Source organism: Platichthys flesus, chromosome 15 (assembly GCF_949316205.1).
Source record: "Platichthys flesus chromosome 15, fPlaFle2.1, whole genome shotgun sequence".
NCBI classification, from domain to species: domain Eukaryota; kingdom Metazoa; phylum Chordata; class Actinopteri; order Pleuronectiformes; family Pleuronectidae; genus Platichthys; species Platichthys flesus.
Genome location: NC_084959.1, coordinates 20109533 through 20133561, shown reverse-complemented (window position 1 = coordinate 20133561; position 24029 = coordinate 20109533). Strand labels below are relative to the sequence as shown.

General features: G+C 44.0%; 1 protein-coding gene across 4 annotated transcripts in view; it reads right to left on the bottom strand.

Annotated features, from left to right (window-relative positions):
• Window positions 1-194: 194 nt before the first annotated feature.
• nrip1b (nuclear receptor interacting protein 1b) overlaps window positions 195-24029 on the bottom strand; it is a 35002-nt gene continuing 11167 nt past the window's right edge. For 2 of the 4 annotated variants that reach the window (XM_062405543.1, XM_062405544.1), the window contains 2 exons: window positions 20556-20622; window positions 195-6403 (listed from right to left, as the gene is read on the bottom strand). In XM_062405543.1, coding sequence (XP_062261527.1) covers window positions 2308-5949 — 3642 coding nt within the window. In that variant the 5' untranslated portion in view covers window positions 5950-6403; window positions 20556-20622 and the 3' untranslated portion in view covers window positions 195-2307. The remainder of the gene's footprint in view (window positions 6404-20555; window positions 20623-24029) is intronic. The other 2 variants (XM_062405542.1, XM_062405541.1) reach the window with 1 other exon arrangement.

Here is a 24029-nt window from a genome sequence, read left to right as displayed (position 1 = left end):
CCACTCACATGAAAACTTGGCTACACCTGAACCTTGAACAAGAGTAAATATTTCAACACATGTATTGTTGAAAAGAATCTTGACAAATACAAATGTATTTTATGGTTTATGGTTGTACCTAAACATTTTCCTGAGATAACATAGCTCAACAAATATTCGGAAAGGCACATTAGAAAAAGAGCAACACATTCATACCAGGTCATGCATTTTAGTACTTTATTTTTGAGATATCAGTGCAAATGAACACCAAAAATGAAAACATAAAAAATGATATGTTTCAGGTCTTCACATGAAAAAATGAAACATCTTTTTTTTTTATATATTTGCTGCTACAAATTTATTTCTTAGATGCACGATGCAGATCCATGATTGTACGTCAATCCGCCACTAAAGCTCTTTCACAGAGCTTTGTTAACCAGTAACAGAAAAGAAAATCACAAAAATATTCAATGCACGTTTATTTTTCACACATTTTATCAACTTGCTCAACAGCCTCTGGTTATTTAGAGACTGATCATATTCTAAACGAACCTCTCTGTGTGATAAAAAAAGACCTATTTTAAGACTTGACATTTTCCCCCATCACCAGTAGGGATACACAGGTAGTTCCCATGCGTCTGCATGCAACAGGCAGCAGTGAGGAGAGTCAGACATTATTACACAACACAGCGCAGGATAGATTATCATTTACCACATAGAGACACATGCAAAGAACAAACCAACCAAAAAAAGATGGGCATAGCATCCTCTGCCTTTGTATGTACACTTGTACGCATATAATTCATATTTACATGTCAGGGCATTAAAAACTAGGGTCATATCTTTTCTTAAACATTACAAAATAGTCATCTTTCATACTGAAAGTACTATTTACACAAATATATTTAACCGTTGTGAAAATGTATTAATCGAAGAGACATACTTCATAAGTATATGTATTAAAAAGATCACAAGACTAAATGGATAAAGCAGTGTCTGAAAGTAACTGAAAAGAATACAGTTCAATCAAAGTAAGGAGCTCAATACCAGATATCCCTCAAGACACCAACAAGTCTTTGCGATTGTTGGCCAGGTACACACATCCAGCTGCTTTGGAAACAAAGATGTACCTGTGGTCTTCTCTTTATTATCATGCATTTCTTTTGACATTTTATGATTTAAAAGACAGAGAGAGCCACATAAAGAAAAGATGTCCAAAAACCACAACAGTTGAAAAATGATGGGGAAAAAAAGAAATCACAAACTGTCAAATTCTCAACAGATAACAACACTGACATCTTTTTATAACATGCCATCGAATTATGCTGAAAAGCACACAGAGAACTCAGGTTCAATAGTGCAAACTCTGGGCGCTCCTTTCTATGAAATGAAAAGAAAAGGCCACACTCAAAGGTTTTGTGTGCGTGAAAAAAAAACAGTGGTGTGGGTTTACCCAGGATGGTAAGATAAGTTTCTCAGACACTGCAGCCTTTTAACTGCTGCTCTAGAAACCTGTTTACACACAGTTGCTCAACTGTAAGTACCACACACGCTCTGTTGACCCACCTGCTGAAAACGGCACAAACATCATTACCCTGAATTTGCACTGTCAAATATTAGTCTTAGAAGTTCAATTCAAGTCAAATACAATGAGTTTTGACCATTAAAACTTCTGCTGATATACACTCACTTCATTGGCAATCATACCACACCATGAATCTTTATAAAAAGCAAGACAAAGCATTTGTCATGGAAAGACCTTCACCGAAGCAACTGCAGTGTTAATATTGTTTTCAACGTCTTTGGATGGTGTCTCATGTACATTGTTGTAATAGACTGCTGTGACTGTTTGAGAATGACTTTATTTGGATTTTTATCTCAAATTGATGGGACTCTGTCTCTCTGAAAGTGTTCTGATGTAGAAAACAAATAAATGTCCAGTGAACTGAGTATGGACAATTTTGCACTCATTAATTATAAATGTCACTTGAAATGTTCTCTCTAAATGTTTTAGGGAAGGCAGCAAAGAAGTCATATATAGTGATATGTGTGCAATTCAGTATAAAACAAGGCCAATTTGTAAAGGACTTCATATCTGACAAAATAAAATGTGTAGTGGATGATAATCACTGATGGTAAAGGTTAAATCTGAGACAGCAATGTAGTTTTGGTTGTATCAATTAGACATTTTTGCTAAGACAGGCCTGTTTTCAGCTTTGCATTCTTTGTTATTTGTCTCATCAAACAAATTTGGCAAGTCATAAAAAGAAAAAACAGAGTCAATGGTTTTGATTTCCACTTGTTATTTTTCTGTTGACTATATAACTTCTACTCAGAAAATCGGCTCAGCCCCTGGCTCTCGTGGCTGTGCTTGTCGTTGTGGGTTGGTGATTGCGGGGTGGAGCTCAGACTGTGTTCATAGGCATGCATGTCACTGATTGGCTCTTCTTTAACTTTGACCACAGATTGGGTCCCTACTGCCTGATCCTTCACCTCTTTCCTCAGCTGAATACTGCCCTTCTGCAACATGTAATACAGGATGGGGTTGGAACGTGAGAGCCGAGGAGAGTCCAGGTTTGAGTCACAGCCCTCCTCATCCTCCTCTTCCTCCTCATTTTCCTGACTACCCCATCGCACAGGGCTCTCAGGCTCCTGTTTGACAAGAGTAGGGGGGTCCCGTTTTTGACTGACGGGCCATGGAGCTGGGTGGCGGCTCCAAGGGTTGGAGATAGAGCTGTCGCCTGCAGGCGGGGTGGGCAGTGGTCTGAGATTACTCTGAAGCCCTGAGTTAAGGGAGCCATGGGGGTGCCACCCAGGTAGGTGAAGGAAGTTGTGATTATGGGCAGGCTGACTGAGAATGCTACCATTGGCCTTGCCATTGGCCTGCAGGACAGTAGGACTGGCTGACCCCCGAGGCTGCTGGGACAGCTCCTTCAGGCAGTTGTCCGAGAGCAGCAGCTGTTTGAGCACATTGAAGCCCCGACTCTCTCTGGCAGGGGTGTCACTTAGTGGGCTCCTCGGTGGAGCCACCTCTTCCTTCAGACTCCTCTGGTGGTCAGGCTCTTCCTGAACAGCAGAAGAGGCAAAAATGTTTGTGTCATTACTGTCCACTGCTCTTGAACATCTGGTATTGCTCAAACTATCAGTGTGATCAGGGCAGAGGCGTCTCTTTTTAGGACTGGGGCTTGGATACTCCCTCTGTTCCTCTTTAACATGTCTGGGCTGAGACTCAGTCTGCATAGCAGCACTGGTGTAGTAGGTAGCAGTCTGTTGTTTCAGCAGCTGGCTAAGGAGGCCATATTTTCCTATGACCTCTGCAGGCCGTGGTTCTGTTTTAAAGTTCTGCTGAGTATCTGAGAGGGGGCTATTCTTTTCATAGCCACTAGGTTTTTTCCTGCCACTTAAGTCCTCAGACATGGCTGATGATGGCCCCATCCCCTCTGTGATCTCCGTTTTGACCTTTATGTCCAAAGGAGGTCCATTAGAAGTGTCATACATGATGGAGGTACCAGGACTCTTCTCATAGCATGCCCCTGCCACTTCCACACTTCTTCTCCCACTGGGCCTATCTTTGCGGCTGACTGTAGCACTAGCCGAGCCTGTTCCTAGTAGGAGCTGCAGTACGGTGCGTCTCTCAAGAAGGTTCTCAATTTGAGAAGGAGGAGAAGCTTCCTTACGACTGAAAGGAGTGCCACTGCCGGAGGGTCTGTCGGAGAGTGGAGTGGTGCTGGTCCTGTGGATTGGAGCATTGAGCCTTTCCAAAAGAGCAAGGGGCCGGTTGGCATCAGGTTCCTGGGCCGGTCCTTTGCTGGAGGGGATGGGTGGGGAGGATGAAGCTGTGCCACACTGAGCCAAATTCTGCAACAGTTTACTGGCACTGAAGGCAGGCTCAGAGGCCTTCTCAGCAGGGAAGGTTTTAGATTTACACAAGTCCAATGGGCTGGATTGAACATGGGGAGAGGGGTAGGAGTATGGAGACAGTGCACCACTGTGGTCACGATTAACTGAGTAGTGGGATTGGGCTGGGGCTACAGGCTTATCTGTGGGGCTTTTTGTCCTGGTGTCATCCCAGGGCACCAGTCCCTTTGGTGGGCTTTGAGACATGGTGGCCATAGTTATATCAAGTGGCGAATCCTGGTTAACTACACCTTTATTAACCATCTCATTATTTCTGCGTTCAAGAAGAAGTTGCATTAGTGTGACCCTAGGGTGGGATTTTAGGTCAGGGCTAATTTCCGACTCCTTGTTCATCGACAACTTTGATCCCAATGCCTCTGGCTTCCACTTGTTTATTAAAGATTCTGTTAATTTGTCCAGGGAGGAGGTAGAGATAGAGGAGGTGGAAGATGAGAAAATAGCATTGGAGACAGAGGAAGCAACAGTCAAGGTTGGTGAAAGGTTTGAGGCAGAGGGTTGAGCTGAAGATTGAGGAGAGAATGCAACAGGGGTTGAGGAAAACACCGTTGTGGAAGAAGAGAGGGTAGAATTGGACGAGGAGGAAGAGAAAGAGGAAGAGGGGGTGGTAGTTTTCGGCCCTTTGTGTTGTGTTTTGGGCCGGCTTCTCATTGAGAGGTCAATGGGAGAGCAACTCGAATATGAACTCTCTGCATCACTGCTGTCCTTGGTCAGGCTCCTCTCCTGGGTGGAGCACTCGCTGTCAGATGTGGCTGAAGAGGAACCGCTTGGTGGCAGAATGCCACAACTATCCTCCAGGTGCCCATTCTTAGTCAGCTGCTTCTGGTTGTTGTGGTTGTTGAGTAGCAGTAGGAGCAAGCTGCTGCATGTCTGTGGGGGACGGATTGGACGTGAGTCAAAGCCTCGCTTCTCCTTAGGTTGTTGGCTGTGAGTGTGGCTTGGAGGAGTTGGGGGAGTGGCTGGGGAACTTTGGCTATGGCCACGTTGCAAAGAGGGGCTCTGTGGACTAGACAGGGCTGTTCGAGAGGGTATCGTTTTCGTATTTGTGGTTGTCATTCCGTTTTGGGTTGTGATGGAGCTTAAGGTGTCTGCAGCTCCAGGCAGACTCCCTCCCACACTGGGGGGTCTTATGTCCTGGCCATGTTGCTGGTTTGCCATGGCAGCTAGTCTCTCGCTTGCAGATCTTCCTGAGAGCTGGGCTTTGAGTGCATGCTCTCTGGAATACTGCTGAAGATGGGCTTCACTGGACAGAAGCAGTGCCAGTTGACTGCAGGCTACACTGGGCTTGGGTGAAGGTGCTGGACTGGAACGGATTTTCACCATGTTGGCCACTGCCTTTAGACGCTCCGCACAGGATACCGATTCAGTAGCTGTTGTTGCAGAGGGAGGTGTGGCGCTATGCGTGGACCGAGGTGATTCTGGTGGCCTGTCCTGATTGTGTACTCGTCGACTGTAAGGTGTGTTGCTGTGATTTTGAAGTTTGCTCTTTCTCATTAGGCCTTTCAAGCGGCTTGAAGCCGTCCCATACACAGGAAGTGGGTCTTTGTCTGCAAGTGGTGCCTTGGATGGAGAGGAACACTCACTGGGTGGCTTATTAGAGTGCTGAGACATTGCCACACTCTGAAGCCTTGAGCTGAATGACTGAAGCAGTGAAGCCAACAGGGTGCTCTCCCCAGCATGAGGAGATCCCTCTAGTGCTCCATTTTGTAGGCCTCCCCCTTGGCCATTGAGTTCTATTGGGGGTGAGCTCATCCGCTGATTCCCTGGATCAGTCCAGGCTCCAGAGCGCAGTAGGCGGGCTTTCTTCAAGTGCTGTGAAGAACCTAGTGTGGGCCCATTGGTTCCAGTCTTAGGAGCTGTGGGCCCATGGCTGGGCAGTTGGTAGGGCCCAACCCCTTTGTCTCCTTGCTCCTGATTGCTGCGGGCAGCCTCAGACCTCCCACCTGCTGTGGCCCCAGGCCCGGCCACCACTGGATGCATCAGTAAACCTTCCAGATAAGTTAAAACAGCTGAATCCTTGTGTGTCTCAGGGCCAGGCTCCTCCCCATGAGTCATGTTCAATACTAGGATCCTCTCGTATAGTTCAGCTGGCTACTGGGAAACAAATGTCCACTATGTCATCTGGTAAACAGTGGCATGTACTTCCTTAATAACAAAAAGATGCCATGAAATTGCACAAAACGTGCAGGGGGCTGAAAGATTCACTGGCCGGAAGGAGATCCCTCTTTTTATTCTGCAGAGTTAGCACTGTGGTAAAACAGCAGCCATATTTGGAGGCAATGTGGGGCAGGGGGGCCTCCCAGGCATTGTTGTCTGCCTGTAAAACACAGTAGAATCCCAGAAGGCCCAGCTCCAGGTTTATGTGAGTAGCAAGCGAGGAGTTGGTGGGATTTCACCACAAAGATGTTGACACATTCCGTGGCTGTGGATGTTTGGGATGTCTGTCCTGAGGCCTGGATGTGGTTCTGTCAGTGGCGCCTTTCAGCTTAGCAGATCTCACACGGGGGACCTATGGCAGTGAATGAGAGAAAAAAAAAGGAAGGGAGGATACAGAGATCGTTGGGTGGAGAAAAAGAGGAGAAAAAGGAGAAATTGTGTGAGAAGCAGGGATTTGCAAAGCACTATATCACATTCATTTCACCACCTTGTCTGCCATCTCTGTTACTTAGCAACATTTCAGATTGACTGCACACAGCTCCTTCTCCTCTCTGCACTCTCCCTTCACAGCCACCGAACAGACGATAAATGTAGATTAGGCCTGATTGGATCCAAATTGAAAATTCAAGACCACTACCTTGAAAACATTCAGGTCTTGAGCTGTAAGCCCCTCATAGCGATGCCTTTCAAAAGTGAAGGGCCTTGTGAGGGCTGTGAATAATTTCTTATGCAGCTTGTCATTTCAGTGGATTATCCCCCCTACCACCGTCTGCTCCTTATGCACTTGAGCAGCATCTCACACGAAGCAAACCCTCAGTCTGCATAGAGCAGAAGCCACCCACCCACATGCACAATAATAAGCATTTAAGCATTCCTATGTAGACACAAGAATGAAGGTGTGTATGAAGACATAGATGCTGAATATGAACACGCACACTCTCATACATACATACTAAGGGGAAAGTTATTATTGTACCCACATCATTCTTTTAAATGCCTTATTTGTAATAATACCTGGCCAGTTGCTAATACGTTACCAAGATTAGCTCTTTACAGGCCAAATTGTTTTTAAACCAGTACACAAGACGAAAACCTGAACTGATATGATGTGAGCTGTGTTTTTTTAATGCAGGACAACGACAGAGGAGAATCAAAGCAAGAAAGTAGCTGACACACAAGCTGTACATAACTGTCAAGTGCGTGTGTACTTTTTGTGTATGTATTGAGGAGTAATGGTGGCTTCAGGATCAGGTGCACCTGTCACACCACACCACTGTCAGGAGGGCAGAACCAGTGACACTAGGGTGACCGTTGTGCTAGTTGCCATGACAGTGTCAGAACTGCTGCCCTAGGAGACCTCTGCTCTGAACCCTGTCAGCTTGGTTTCCGTGGATACAGGACACCTCTGACAGTCCTGGACACATCCCATAAAGGTTAATTAATACAGAGTTTCCACCTCGCCTCAGCTGCTGTTCGTGTCCTTTCCCAATGCCGTCCTCACCTTTGGTGTCCGCTGAGTGGACCAACATAGCAGGTCACACAACAGGACAGCAGCCCTTGATTATTACGAGAGGCCATGGCAACCCACGCAACCGCCAGACTAAATACCTCACAAAAAACAGAAGCAAGGGCCAAAAACAACAAGGCAGCAAGCTTCCAACCAGGCCGAAATCCATCCCCATGGTCAAGGTTCACAGGTTGTCATGACAGTAACGGCAACAAAGTGACACTTTAAATGCCACCTTGAAAATGAGCCTGGATTAGAAACTGGATTTAGGCTGATTAGCATGTCTGAGTTGCAGTTAGAAACAATAAGGTTGGCAATTTAAAGACCTCTTCAAACCAAATGATCAGACGGTCTGATCAGACATTTCAGACTATGCAGTATTGTATAGAATAGCATAATTTAACTGAAATGGACCCATCCACATCAATTAAAGTTCAAGGCCATCTTTAAGCTGTTGACCTAAATCTGACAGCAACAAAAGCCAACCTGGCCACACTGGGCCATCTGACGTCTGCTGTTATGCTCATTTTAGATGCTCAGGATTAGGGCTATTTTCCCGCCAGTGAGCTTAACGCAATTGAAATAGAATGCCCTGTAACACCATGTTTGATAAGCACAGTAAACATGTTTACCTTCAACATATATTGGTAGAGTGACTAATATGCCATGATACAGTTAGTGAGGGAAAAATGTGAATGGGAAAAAAAACACGGTCTCAACATGGGAAATTCTGTTAATCTCTCTGCTACTGGCAGTAGACCTTTGGAATTACGTTTGACCTTGTCTTTGTTTTTGTCCCAAAAAACTTTAATACAGAGCAGACAAGGCAGGACAGAGAAATTATGACACTGCACAGTTTTAGTTTATATACAGCAAGGCAACTGCAGTAACTATCTCATTAAGTATAAAATACTTTTTAAACAAAGTGGAGGCCTTCAGCCTCTTGAGAGACATGTAATGACAGAACCGATGTCAAGTGATGCTTAAGGGAAAGAAAAAACATATTCCCCTCAGGAACGGAGCACTGACAACAAATAAATTACCTTAATATAGGAAAAACTGTCCTCTATACTGAGCACCTAAAGCATAACGTTATCCTCCTTTTCCCTCCAAGAGTGTATGATGTGTGCATTACTATTACATTATCTCCCCAGGAGTATACATTGAAAATGACCTTACACATCTGTTAACATGTCAGCTCATTGGAGGTGGCACCCAAAAAGCCTGACCTCCAACCCCTCCCCCACTGTGGGACACCACAGCACCAATGAGCTGCTCTACGGTTTCTGTGGTGATTATCCATTATCCTTGACAATGTCAGCCAATGACAGAACAGGCACCATTCTAAAGTGATTTTTACCACTACAGTCAGCCATGTACATGTGAGAGGGGAGGGAAAGTTATGTGAAGGGGTGAAAGCTTCATCTTCCTCTGGCTGGCCTGTTCTTCATCCATTTCACTCTCTCTTTTGCTCCTCTTTTCCTTAAAAGACACCGGGAACAGAACATGGTCACTGTAGGTCATTCTTCATAAGGGTCATAGAATTAACAAAAGGCAGACATTGGAATATGTCAGTGCCGATGCCATGGATTATATCTTAAAATACAACCTTCATTTCATCCACTGACCTCCACATTACAGCCCCCCAGCCCTGAACACACTTGCTGGTATTTTTTTTATCAAAAAAAAGTCAGTTCCTAACTGACCTTCATTGTCAGGAATGGTAATCCATTTAATCCATTTAAAATGTATGAGACCAAACAAAAGAATTAAAAAGGGGAAGAGCCAAAGGAGCGGTACTTAAAGTCAAGGTCATTCATACCGCTAAGGCTTTTCCACTTGATGCAACAGCTGGTGTCCATGCGAAGCTCTGGGCGTTAATAAAAAGTGACATTGCTGCCCGAGCGGTGCGTATTACTAATGTCTGACACCAGCCTGGCAGATGTGTTCTCGCTGCATTTAAGGGGAGTCAAGGTTAAAGGAATTTAAAAGGAGAGGCGATGCCTAAACACTATTATATCATGTAATCTGCAGCCCAGCCTTGCTGCACATACTCATCGGGATAGCTCACTTACACATGCGGTGTGACCGCTATTTGTAAATTCAATATGCTCTGACATGATTAAATAAGACAAAACATAAGCTACCTGACCAAATGCAGTGGTTCCAGGCCTTCCACAAGTGAGCAAATGCACCAGAGGAAAGTTGAATTAAAAGCTCTTGTTCACCTTGAGAGAGGTAAACAAGAGAATAACATGCCAATAGCAGGAGAGCTGGAGCAAGAAAATGTTTTTGCAGATAAGTCAATCAGGACAAAATAACACGGAAATGCAATACACAGATGCTGGCACGCCCACACATTGAGAACTAGGGCACTCTGACCCACTTCTTAGGATGTACTGACCAAACAAGTCATGCAAAGCACACACGCCCCCATGTGTACAGACAGATAGAGCCATGGATGTACCCCACATCAAGGAAATGTGAGACGTGAATGCTGAAAAGTCAGACCTCTTGTGTTAAATAGCACAGGCAATTATTAACTATCCTTCTCAGAGCACTTGGATGTGAGGAAATGCATGTGATGACTGAATGCTAACATTTCAGACTTGAACAAAAAAAACGGTCTGGAGTGCTTAAGTTTCTGGCCTGCATCTGGCTTTGAAGAGGAGTGCGGGGGTGGATTTCAACTTCATCTGTACTCATCAGTACAAAGAGTTTTTAGGGTTGAGGATGGAGGAATTAATGCACGCTGATGAGTCATCTAAGCAGTTCAGAGCACAGCTGACTCTGGTGGAGCACCAGGCCAAACTAGCCAGTGCAGTGATGATATCACTGTACCGTATAACAGACCCAGGCAATCATTCCCGTACCTCCCATGCCCAGGCTTGCATTGTTTACTTAAGTGTTTGAGTCCATAGTAAATATTTGTGTGCCATTTGGAAGACCCGCCCAAGGGCCATTTCCTGAGTAGCTGAGAATTAGTGCATCTATTAAACACACACACATTCTTTCTTAATGAGCCGTAGCTGCTATCAATCTATACCTGATTCATTTATATTGGGCTCCGAGGTAATCTTCTGCTCACATCGTCTGTCCAAAGTGGTGCTCATTTCCCTCCCGAAACAACAGACATTTAACATTTAAAAGTAAACACTGGTGCTGGAAATAAAAACAGCTGATTGCCCCATGGCCAGCATGCCAAAAGGCAGAGGGAGGCTCTTGAAACAGACTGCAGTGGTGATGTCTGAGGGAAATGGGCCACTTTGCTATTGAGATCTAATGTCCCAGAGTCAGGCTGCCCTGAAAGCTGGATAAAACCCGCTAAAAACCTTGGCCTTTAATGAATCATTCTCATAATATCCTTGGCATCGGCCTTAAGAAGGCTATTGCTGTGACTCAGCAAGATGTCTGCCTTTATTGGGTTAAAAGAGTACTTTTTTTTTTTTTCTTTTTACTGTGAGTAATTTGGGATGGTTTGCAGTAATAATGCAAGCGACAGACATCTAAGTGACAGAAAAAGAAGAGTCCATATTTCTGCTATCATTTTCTATTTCATAATGGTCCCCATGACCTACTTTCTATTTTTTAAATAATTCTAATGCTTGCTCTGAATGAGGTTTGAGAATGATATCAAATTGTAAAACAGGGTTTGAAGGGACATTCCACATGAAGGATCACAAACACAGTTTGGATTTTTTATTCTCTTTACCATAGTAATACAAGACTTACAATTAAATGAATCTCTTAAATCAACTGGATACATTTAACCCAATAAAGTATAAAACAATTATGTGCAACCTTTTCTGACAAAATCTCTCAAGTAGCACCAATCCAGTTAGCAGATCAGAGCTGAGCACATGCCAACGAACAGGAGACTTCAATAAGATTAGTCCTACACCTAGGAGCCTGACCCAGAGCTCACTGAGAAAAAGCTGGTGCAACCGACAAAAAAAGCACAACTCTAAACATTACTGAAAGTCCCAGACCCTGTATTTGCATCCAGGTTAAATAATCAAAACCACCTTTGGATAAAAAGTTTGTGACTTTCAATATGGCAAGGAGGGGCACAAACGTGTCCATACATCTGTTAGATGAACTGATAATCTATCTTATTATCAACCTACACTTAAATATATTAAGGGACACATGCTTGTGCAACAAGCTGCAGAGGACACAGACATCAAGACAGAGAGAAGTACACTGACAATTAATCCCTGTTAACAGTAACTCAGGTAGGATTAGGTACACAGCCCCATTAAGAGCAACACTGCTAGAAAAACACAATGAGTTACCGCTGCTTACAATACTTCCACAAAATCTAAGGGCTTTGGATAACACTGATGAAACAGTAAACAATATGCCTGCCGTCCCATCATCCTAAAGGACTTTGAAACACCTTGTAGTCTGTTGTTACACAACTTGAGTGTTAGCTTTAGACAGGCTAATCTATTTAAGTTAATGTTACATGTCTCTTATGATTACTTTTCAAGCAACAGAACACATTTTAACCAGTTAAAGGTTCAGTGTGTTAATATTAGTGCATTATCATCTAAATTATATATTTATTAAAATTTGCCCTATACATTTAAATTATAATAACGCAATAACTCGCGATAGCTGCAGCAGTTTAGCATTTCAATTTAAAAGGTCTATTCTAGGGTAAAGACATTTTTTTTTATGATAACGCACCAGTGTTCATTTCGTTGACGAAAACAATGAGGAAATATATACGTTAACGACCCTTTTTCCATGACAAAGACGAGACGAAGACGTAACGAAAATGGATCTTTGAAAATAAAAACTATGACTAAATCTATTTTTAACTTTCGTTGACGAGACGAGACGAGACGAAAATGTTGGTGGTTGACTAAGTCACAATCATTTTTTTAACATCATCGTATCAGGCCCTCATAAAGTATCAGGAGTGGGCGAATGAGTCTGTGTGTGTGTGTGTGTGTGTGTCTGTGCGCTCCCAGATAGCGCACCGGTCCCGAGGCTCCGCCCCCCGCCCCGCTCACTCGCTCAGAGACACAAGATCAGAGCTAGTGTACGTGAAGAAGCCTCTCAGTGGCCGACTGCTTCTTAACTATGGAAACAGTGAAAACACAGAGTTTCTCTGGTCTCAGCTGATCAGAGATCAGCGCCTCAGTTTCTTGATCAGAGCAGAAGCTGCAGTTAGTTTCTACCGAGTTGCAGTTTCTGTGTTCGCCTCCAGTCTGACCTCCTCTCAATTTTTGTTTTCACATTTAAAACTAAATAAATATTTTTAAGCTATTAGGCTGCAGCTATATGTTTTTATAGAAAAGGAGTTTAATTTGGCTATTAAATGTGACTAAAACTAAAATGGAATTCGTTTTTGTCGACTAAAACTAGACTAAAATGTAATTTGTTTTAGTCGACTACAACTAGACTAAAACTAAGAAGGATAAAATTGACTAAATGTGACTAAAACTAAAATGCATTTTCGTCAAAAGACTAAAATTAACACTGTAACGCACTAGTGAAAACAGGATTATTTTATATTCAATATCTGCCAATTGATTACTTCACCTAGGACATTTAGGCTAAAAACATGGTTTAATAATGCTGTTTCGAATCATTTTCGAATGTCAGGGCTTATGGACACCACAGAGGAAATACGGAGGCGTTTTATGTTGTTGTTTTACTTCTGAACAAGAGGTTGCCATTTACTTCAATTTCACTGGGTTTGGCTGCAACGCTCTTTACCCCTGAATCTTCAGGATTCAGTAAAGTGTTTTGTGGACTAAAACACTTTACTGAATCCTCCAACGGCAGAGTGGTGAGTATATGAGTGAATTTTCATTTTTCTGCGAACTATCTCTTTAAATTCTTCACACAGGAAATTAATATGGCTAATCTGGACAAAGAGAGAAATCCCAAACAGCATTTAAAATAATAAGAAATTGTACTATATCATCAGTTGTGCATAAACTAACGATAAATTATATTAGGGCAAGGACCTTTTTTATCTTAAACTCTCGCCTGATATCACAAGCACTGACACTGGGACAGTGTCATCTGATCACATGACACACATTATATTATTACAAGTTATAACTACACTAGCAAGATGGTGAAGTGTCTGGAAAAACTTTCAAAATTGTGAGGAGCGCCCCCCAAAAAATCTGGTCTAAGATATGATGCCACAGATGATGATAGAGCAACCAACATGCTAACTGTCACTGTCCATGGCTGATCGTCAACAGTCGTAGCGATGTTGTGCCAAGCATCGTGATGCCCACATGCCTCCAGTCTCTTTAAAAAACATACCACCTTGTTTATTATCAATTGTGGGCATCCCCACCCCTCATTGTAAAACAGGTGGATTAGATGAGACTGTGCTTAATCAGTTTTCAATGGTCACATTCTGTCAAGAATGGAGGGTTCATGATTTGGGCCAGGCCGGTGACAAGCAGTGAATATAAAAATGCTTGCGGTGGCCGCTGACTATATTGACAACGCAGTGCACGTAACTGGCAAGCTGAACTGATCAGTGTAATTGGCTTTGAATTTAAATTTCATAGTGAAAAGATTGTTCTGGGCAGGAAAAGTAGTATCAGAAGCATCTGAAGATGAAACTGTTTTTCTTAATACATTTGCTTCAGTTAACAGAATCAAAAGTAGAGGGGCTGATGAACAGTTATTTTTTGTTTAAGTCAGTGGGTTGCATCTCTCAACCTACTTCTTGTTTTATAAACAGAAGTCAACTCCAGTTACTGGGAGGGAGCCCAGGTGTAATTAACCTGTCAAGTGTTACTAATAATGAACATTATACACAAACAATAAATAAATAGTTAATATCAGATAATGGAAGAGGCACATGCTTTAGAATTGATCAGGTTGTCTTAACTGCAAGAGAAACATGGTAATTGTCAGTCTAGATGCAGAAAGCACAGGGCCAAGGCATGCAGGAAATGAGTCCGTCTTCCCTCAGTCAGCTATTGACTATTAAAGCAGACAGGGAGAGATAGACAAGGCCAGCACCTAACTGCAACTGGCCTATTGCTTCACTGTAATGAAGGAGATCGAGAGGACAGAGAAAAATTATCCAGCGGTAGTCGTAGTAAAAAAAAGCTACACTAAGCCAAATACAAGCACACCTATTCGGCTGTGTTTGGGAGGTGAACGCAGACACACATCATGCTCCTGTACCTTGTCATCCTTAGCTGTGGAGGCTGATACAGGTAAAGTGCAGTAATCAATTTGCTCTACTGACAGGAGAGCTCCTTTAGAATACTAATCAGGCTTCCGCACTCCCCTCTTCCCTCCTTCTCGCCATCCCTCCTCCACCACCGCCCCCACTGCTTTTCTCCTTCCTCGTTCACCTTTCTCATGACTATGACTTGACACCCCCCTCTACCAGTGCCCCAGACCTGACCAAATGCTAAAGGAGGGCGGCCTGTCTTCTGCACAGATAACTGCTGCCACTAATCAAGCCTACGTGCACCGGGGCGTGGGATTAAAAGAGCTTGCACAGCTTGACTCAGGCACTGAATGGTGTTAGCACTCACACTCACGCACACACAGGCAAACACACACAGATACATGAGGTCAAAATAAAAGCCTATAGGGAAGCCAGCAGTGGCACGTTCTAGAAAAGCACACATATACTCGTGCCTCAGATGAGCAAACAACACAACAAGGTCAACTTAAAGCTGATATGTTAGGTGAACATTCTCAGGCTATAAAAGAACACTCACACACACACACACACACACACACAAAGATTAGATCTAAATTTACTCCGCCGGTCAAAACGGGATTCAGTGGTGAGCCACCCATCTCTATCTCTCAGAACACATGTCACGCAGGGAACTGCAGTGTTGTGTGCATTTAAAGCGAAAAAGAGGAACAAACTTGACTGTGAATTGACAGGCCTTTAATTCCCATTCGTTTTTCATTTGGGGAGATGGCTTACAAGGGAGGAAGGGGTCTCTACACCATATCAAACACATTCCGGAGTTGCCTGTAGGCTGTAACAAAGTGTCCTCAATGTTACACTGCATGCACGCGCACACACACACACACACACAGGCAGTGTGTGTGTGTGTGTGTGCATGTGTGAGAGAGACAGAGACAACGCCACCCTATGCATCAGCAGGGATATTTCATTATGTACATAACGAGTGCCATTAATCGCTCTTAACAAGAGGACACAACCTCACCTTGGCAGTCTCACACGCACAGCAGGAAGGTTGGTGGGTGAGGGGGGGGGGGGGTTGTTGTGGGTGGGGACATGGAAATATCTATAGCGTGCACAGAAATTAAAATTCACCAGTCAAGGATCTGCCGCCTCCGTTTGACCGACCACATCGTGGCCTGGGGGTGTGTGGAGGGAAGCCAGCAGTCATGGAGAAATTACTCGTCTGACAGACACATAAAAACACCTTAAAAGGTATACGAGCAAAGGAGAAGAAGAGGAGGAATAAGGGGAAGTGAGGAATTAAATATAAAAATAAAAGTAGGGGAAAATGCCGCAGTGGCGTTTGCCAGCGGGGGCTTGTGCCCTTGACATACTGACATGGGTGGAGGAGGGAGGGGAGCGCTGTCATGTGACACTCTTGTCATTTGCCTGAACGCTCGCCTGTCCACCCGCCTGTCTGCCCAACCACCTGGCAAATCCCCCCCCCCCCTCCTGTTGCAATATCTCGCCCACCTTCACGTGACCTCATCCTCCGCTGACCTGACCCCCCCATTTCCTTCCCCGCCCACCTACCCCCCCCCCCCCCCCCGCACACCCATCCCGCCCCACCCCTTCTGCAGTCCTAGCCCCCTGTCCGCCCCACCCCTAGCACTCTGTCTCCCTCACTCCCCTCTCCCTCCCCCGCGGCTGTGCAGCAAGGTCAGGCGGGTCACCGTGTCCTCATCTGTAATCCGCTGCCATTCGTCAGCAGCCCCGGCCCAGGCTGGAGGAGAGAGAGGAGAGGCAGGCGCTTCGACGAGGGGAGAATGCCCAATTAGGCAGCTGTCACACACATACACACACACACGCACCATAGAGAGAGCTCGGCACAGCAGAGCAGGAGAGAGCAAAATGGGGAGGGATAGAGGCTTCAGAATCAGTCTACTGTCCACAGACGAGGGTGGGGGATTGGGGGTGTACATGAATCCTTTCAGCTGTGAGTGTCTGTGTATTGTTTTGGTTTATGCGTGTGTGTGTGTGTGTGCGGAGCAGTTTGGGGTCAACTACAGTTTAGACACGTATGACTACTAGCTAAGGCATGTCAGCAGGAGGGGCAGCAGGGTGTATGGACTTTTGAGGATACACTACTTAAATTAAATTTTATGACAGGGCAACTATTCTTATCTCACAATGAAAGGAGTGCTGAGTATTCTGTCAAGTGCCTCTCTCTTATCTGCAACCACAAGATTGATGAAATGATCAGAGTGAAAGGACTTTGTGCTACTGGGGACAGAAAAACTCCATAGGGTAAGCACCGTGTAACGGCTAGTTGGGTATTCAAACAAATCCAAAGTCCAGGTCACAACGTACCCAGCCAGAGCGGGCTGTGGACTGGAGGGGTAGCACCAAGCTGAAACTCCTTACTGTCCCCAACTAGCGGCAGATATCAAATGGGTGACAAATATCCCATAATTGGATCATTCATCACTGGCGAACACATCTGTTTTGAGTAATGGGGAAAGTAATCAGCAAAAATGATACAGGGACGACTTTAGCCCAGGCACCCATGAAGATTTATGCTACAGCGATCCACGACTCAAGCCTGTACCTATTGATTGTTTAGTCTAAATGCTTTTTCGTTTAATCAAAAACAAGAGTCAAAATGGTACTATGCCGGCAGGGTGATGGAACAGGTGTGATGGAACATCCGGGGGGGGGAAGCTGAGAGGAGACTCTTTCTTACTCGATTCTACCTTAAATGTCAAAGTTCATCAGGGTTCAGTGGAGCTTCAAATCCAGCTTTGAGTGGTTTGTGCTCAAAAGGACTGCGTCCCAAGTGCGAGGGACACTTATCCGGTAAATCCTGTCTGAGTAGAAAGTACAGTTCACAGGACTTAGACCTGGTGTCATACTGACTTTTCGCCTTTACAGGTGCCCAGAGTAAATGCCCCCTTCTGGGTTACACAGTGAGTTTATGCACGTACACAATGGAGCCTGCAGGTAGAGGGGAGATTTCCCATTACATTCAAGGAGTTGCAGCATTCAAAGGGATAAGCAATGAAATCCCCTGAGAAACACTCCACATAGGAACTTTCCCTGTTGCAATTCAAAAGCCTGTTTTATTATTTTTCACTTATAGTAACTTTTGATACCAGTTTTGTGATGACATCTTTTTTCTCCAAAAGGTTTAAGTGATTATAATAATAAAAATTGTTATTACACTACAAGCCTTGTAGCACTCCTTCGCTTTGACTTTTTAGGTTACATCGACATTACCATGTTTTCATTTGAATCTGCTACGGATATACCTGGGGCCCACACTACCCTAGAGTTTTTTAAGCTGCTAAAACAGAGAAATGCGACTTTAGTTATATCTGAAGTTGTCCCTCTAACATGTTGTCTCCTCTAAGCTATAACTGCCCCCAAAATAGAATTATCTGAGATCAATGTAAATGAGATGTACTCTTATGCAATCAATTCCTGCTCATAAACCTCCGAACAAAGGAACAAGAAAAAGAGATACTCTGATACTGTACTAGACAAGAGACAGATAAAAAAGTTCATTAAGGTCACTGTAAAATCCCTATCAAGTACCATAGGCACACTACAAGTCCCAATGGGAATACTCCTGAAATATCTGTCGAGCTGTATCACTGCGCGGCTCCACCCATCTCTGAGATTGTTATTATAATGACTCAGTATTTTGTCAGCCAGGTCTTGATCCATTCTTCCAGCACTGAAAGTACCTAAAGTGCTCCCAAAGTCTTAAGATTGTAATCTGTGATGTCATATTGATGCATCGCCTGAAGCAGCTCCATTAGCAGCCGGGTAGATGGACTTAGTGGACTACAATTTCTGCCTGTACTTTTACATCTACAAGGAAATTCCGACGATAGTTGCGCTCTTCGTTTTGTTCCACAAAATGTTGCCTTATCTCTTCCCAAAAATCCTCCTGCTTTACAATCAACTTGCAGTTCCTTTCCAGTAGATTGTATTTTAATATATAAGGAGGTTTTCCTTGTTTCTGGTTTTGACTAAGAAAAAACACACCACAGTATTTCAGACAAATTAATCTGTAAAAAAAAATAATTGGATGCTGTGAATAATTGAATACTCTAATGTAAGGAATACTATTCACTTTCTACGTCACAGGGAGGTCAGATGTCAGGGGCAGCTACAGCTCAGAGCAAACCCCCAGCATTGGAACTGGTAATGATCCAGTTCAATGTAGCATACGGTATGCTGCCAAAAAACGTGACTTCAGCTCCACCCTCCCTCCACCACCCTGCTCCCATAAGTGCAACCATGATATGTACAGCTGTGTGCTGTTGTACAACAAGACTTGTGTAATGCGCACTGAAAACCGATAGCTGATGGAACACTGAACATACGACGCAACGTAAACAAAAGGTGGATAAGCAAGTATACTACACACTATCACCCTTAATCTTAGTATGGCTGGATGATATTCATTTTTCAGGTTTTCTATCGTGATATAAAAACAAAACCTATCGCAAAATACACAAACATAGCTGCTGTTTCATAACTGTATTATAGTTCACTTTATAAATCTGTCCAGGGACTGCGGATGACTGCATAAATAGCAATTGTTCTTGCTTTTCCAGATAAATAAACAAATAATACAGACAGTAACATAACTAATTCACCTGTTGGTAAATGTAAGAAAGCAAAACAATTAGTTCAGCTAATCACATAGACATACTACATATATTGATAATTAGGCTCTTATCTCTCACAATAAATGTTAATCATTCCCATAAAATGACACCATTATAGTGTGAAAAAAAACAAATATGCATACAAAATTGTGAGAAGCAGCAGAGATGGTGCTGTCGTCATTAATAATGGCTCTGTTCTATTTGTTCTGTTCTGTTCAGATAAGCCCTGACAGAGTGACCCTGAGCCAGCACCAAACTGGACCGGACCTCGAACACTGTGGCTTCATCCACATACCAAAATTTTTATTTTGAAAATAAACAAAAACAATGTCTGTCCATAAGAGCTAATTGAAAACGCAAATCACATGACCCTTGTAACTAACTGGTTGTGCTCGGTGTAAACAGGTAAAAGATTCTCCATTCTGTACTTGGTTGATTATTTGCAGAAAATACAATGAATGAGGAAAAGCGATGACAAGAGGTAAGAGCATATAAAAACATACTAGTGTAGACATAACCGATATTTCTTTGTTTATATTTGCAATGCAGCCATTTAGCTGCCGTAAGTGGTCAGTGCTACTTACAACAACAACAACAACAACAAACAGAAAATCCCTGTGACCACAAGCACCACCTGCAGATACATTACACATACACAGCATAGTGTGCTCTTTGAAGTGACTGATTGGTCAAAAATAGTATAATTGTACGCTTAAACTCATGTTGGCCCAAACTCATAAAAATAAATTTTCCATTGGTTCGCTGTCCCTTTAAATAACTTTAAGAGCTTTTTTCTCTTCCGGACCTCCCTCCCCTGAGGTTTATCACTGTGACTCCTCTCTCTTTCTCTTTCTCTCTCACACACAGACACACACACTCACACATACTCTCTCTGTATGTGTGGCTGGCAACTACAAAGCAGTTAGCCAAGCATCTCTTGGCTCTGTGCAGACAGAATAAGACACTCTCATTACTGCCCTTAAAAAGCTCTTGCCCTGAAAAAATCCAACGTAGACCCAGAAACCGGTGCAGATAGTCACAGTATGATTTGGGTAGTTGAAGGCTATCTTTTTCCTGACAACTCAATTCTGCTTGTGTCTAGTCTGTGGTTGATGATTCCCCGCCCCCCCTTCCTGTTCCTCTTTAATGTCACAGGACTGGCTCATATGACCTTGAGCAGCAGCGTTGGCACGGCAAGAGCGTGAGCTCCCTTGCCTGCAGGCGCCCTTGAACTGGATCTGCAAGACAAAAAAAAAAAACCTTCATGCGGCTTGATAGACATCTCAGCTCCACCCACCCCCTCAACTATCTGCCCCGTTTCTCCTCAGCTCTTTTATTCAATCTACAGTACTCCTTATCTGTTCCCCCTGGTGGGAAGAGAATTATCAGAATGCTGTATCTTTAACCTCTCTATCAGACTGAGATGGAAACAGAATTTCAAAATGTCTGACCGGCCTGTGTGGATTTATTTTTACAATACCACCACCACCACCTCCTCCTTCAAGCAGAGGCCTCGTGCCATTTGAGGAGGGGGGAGTTGGTTTATAGAATACACCTGTGCGATGAGATGCCATCCACCTCAGGTGTTGTTAACATACAAGGGAATTCAAGACTGCTTTTCCCTCCATGCTAGGAGCCATTGACACAGCATGACCTGTAGCTTCAAAACAAATATGCCTGCCTCTGTCCGAAAGGATAAGCGTCATCTTACTGTCCAATCACGCTTCTCTGACTCAAAGAGGGGTGGGGCCTCAGAGCCTGTGTTTTGACAGGTTGATGGTGACCTACTGGGTCCCAATGAAGACCTCTTGATTTTCCAAAGTAAACAAAAATGCTCCATAGTCCAAAGTCTGGCTCTGCACTGTCTAACTGCTCTGCTATGGGTGCTGAGCATAGTCCACTGTAAAAGCACAAATAATTGAACTGTAAATACTGCGGCATCCTCCCTTCAAGTGCAACTCAGACCACGAAGGTTCAAGTACTACAGTACATGCAAAACTGCCGTTTGAAAATTGTAAAAAGGCCCTTTTCTTTTTAATATAACATACAGGAGACTGCACAAAAGGGTCTCTGTGTGTGTGTGTGTGTGTGTGTGTGTGTGTGTGTGTGTGTGTGTGTGTGTGTGTGTGTGTGTGTGTGGCCGCATTGGAGGTTTGGACACTCAGAGACTGGCCTAGCCCTCATACTGGTTCTCTTCATGCCTGACCTTTCATAACTGTAATGTTATCACATGTCATACGCAGGCCTGCTGGAAACCATCTGCTGAAGGCGCTGTGGTGGCTCCCTGTCCCCGAAAAAAAAAAACACTGGCTGGTATGGCCGACTACTGGATCTGACTGGTTTACCGCTCAGCATGCTTCACCTTCACACCCACAAACACATAGACGGTGACACGTATACGCCCCCTCAGAGGCTGTTGGTGAGCTATGAGCAGTCTCCTCAATTAGCGTTAAGGGGCTTTTGCAGAGAGACATGAAGTTCTGGGGCTAAGAATAACATTAGTCAGGTCTGCTGCCTGGCAGTGGCAGGACTTGGGAGCTGTGGCAATAAGGAGAGCTGGGTGTGTGTACTAACCAGAGTCTTGCAGTTAATCCGATCCCCCGCCATGTTTAGCTCCACCTCAGGATATTATGTTATATTTGTTAGTGTGACACCTTGGCTAATAAGGCTGTTTTTACACAGAGCGAAACCAATATGATTAACATTAGCCCGGACTTATTTGGAAAAGAAAAAAAGACTGGAACTCTAATGAACCTTGTGTTTATATGATGAGAAATCCCTCCCATGTAAAATAAATAACACTGCCATCTAGTTTTTGGCAGTGTTAAAATATTAAAAAGGCCCACTATAGATCGCCCTGCAGAAGAGCCAAAAAGCAGACTCGGTTGTAGAGGCACCACAGTGTCCTGGGAGATTCATTACAGGCAGATTTGTTCCACATAGTGAAATATGAGTGAGCTCCACTGCCTGAAAATTGCATTGCTCCATAAGCAGACCCCAATGCAAGAATAAGCTGTGATATTCAGTTCTTGAGCGAGTTCAAGGTCCTTGCTCAGTACAACAGCCGCAGCAATTATTTGTTAAGAGGAGATCAGACCCTGTGTTCATCCTGTTTTGTCTGAGACAAAGGATGTGAAACAACGAGCGACAGCACAGGCCCACATGAAATCAATATCAAAAATATATGGTGACAGTGGATTATATCTTCCCCTAGGCTTTATGGAAATTGGCCACAAATCAACTCGAGCCAAATTTGACGCTAAAACAACATCAATCATTGGCCTGGTTTAGGCAACACTGCCTTAATAGTGGGCATCCTTTGACAAGTTTACCAGAATGGGTTTAATAAAAAAGGTTTTTGTTTTTCCAGAAATAATAATATCACATGAAACTCATGTTGGCAAATGATCTATTCACATCTCTGGCTTTAGCACAGATGAGATGCAGAGGTCATTGCATCTGAATGAGCATCTGTATTGCTCATTTCTAAACCATTATTGAACTTAGTACAGTAAATAACCTGACCTGAATAAAGTCAAGTAAATCTGGCAGAAGACGGGCTATGTTTAGATAACAGCACCCAGAGTCAGAGAAAGAGAAATTATCCTTTACTTAATAGCATGTGTGGCGCAGGCTTTGAGCTTGTCAGGTCTGACTGCAGTAATCAAACGGTATTACCAGAGACTGAGAGGGGGAGAGAGGAACTTATAGAAGGTGGCAGTGCATCAGAGACTCTTGCACTACTGTAAGGCTTATGTGTGCGTGTGCTTTTTGAAGTGCAGGGCTGGGGAGTGAGGAGAGACCTCAGTGCTCAGCTTGGGGCGTATAATCTATGGTTCATTTGCAGCTTTACTCCCCAGTATGACAAGCCGTTTACAAGACGTAGCCTCTGCTGCTGACCCAGTTCTGAGCGGCTGCGTCTCGCGACAAGGCCCTGCCTCCCCATCAGGCCCTGCTCCTCGTCTAACTGACGATAACACCGCCACCCTCTGCCTCCATGAACTGTGGGGAAAAAAATAGGTCGCCCTGACCCACTTTTCTTCTTCTTTTTTTCCTCCCCTTCCTAAGATCGTGCAAGGAGTTCTGCAGAGCATGATCAAGGGAGACAGTCATAGGGAGAGAGAGAAAGGGAAACAAAGGAAGTTAAAAAAGACAGACCTAGAGACTTCTCTGTGATGAGTCCCTGCATTCTGGCAACATTTTCCTGTGGCCTTTGGAATACAGGCAACCCTTATCAGCTGTCCTGCTGTATGTTTGGCAAAAAACCCTCCCACGCCTTGATACAACAACTGCTCCTGTGATTAAACACCATCTACAGACCTAACCAGTCCACCCAACCTTCTGATTTGTACATCTCCTCTTCTAGGCAGCCATTATCTGATGTCTTACTCAGAATGCTAAATGGGTTCCTCTGCCTTATTTAAACACAGACATACACACTCCTTTTTGCAGTCCTTCAACACCCATGAAGGTATCACATGTCATCCAGACTGAAAAATGATGAGCCTTACTTGGCAAGGGGAGGTATTACGGGGCTCGCTGAGCCGGGAGCTGCTCTAATGCCTGGTAGCATGACACCGGTCCCTTTGAGTTCCTCTGTGTGGGTTAGGACAACTCATGATATATCTCAGATCACACACGGTGC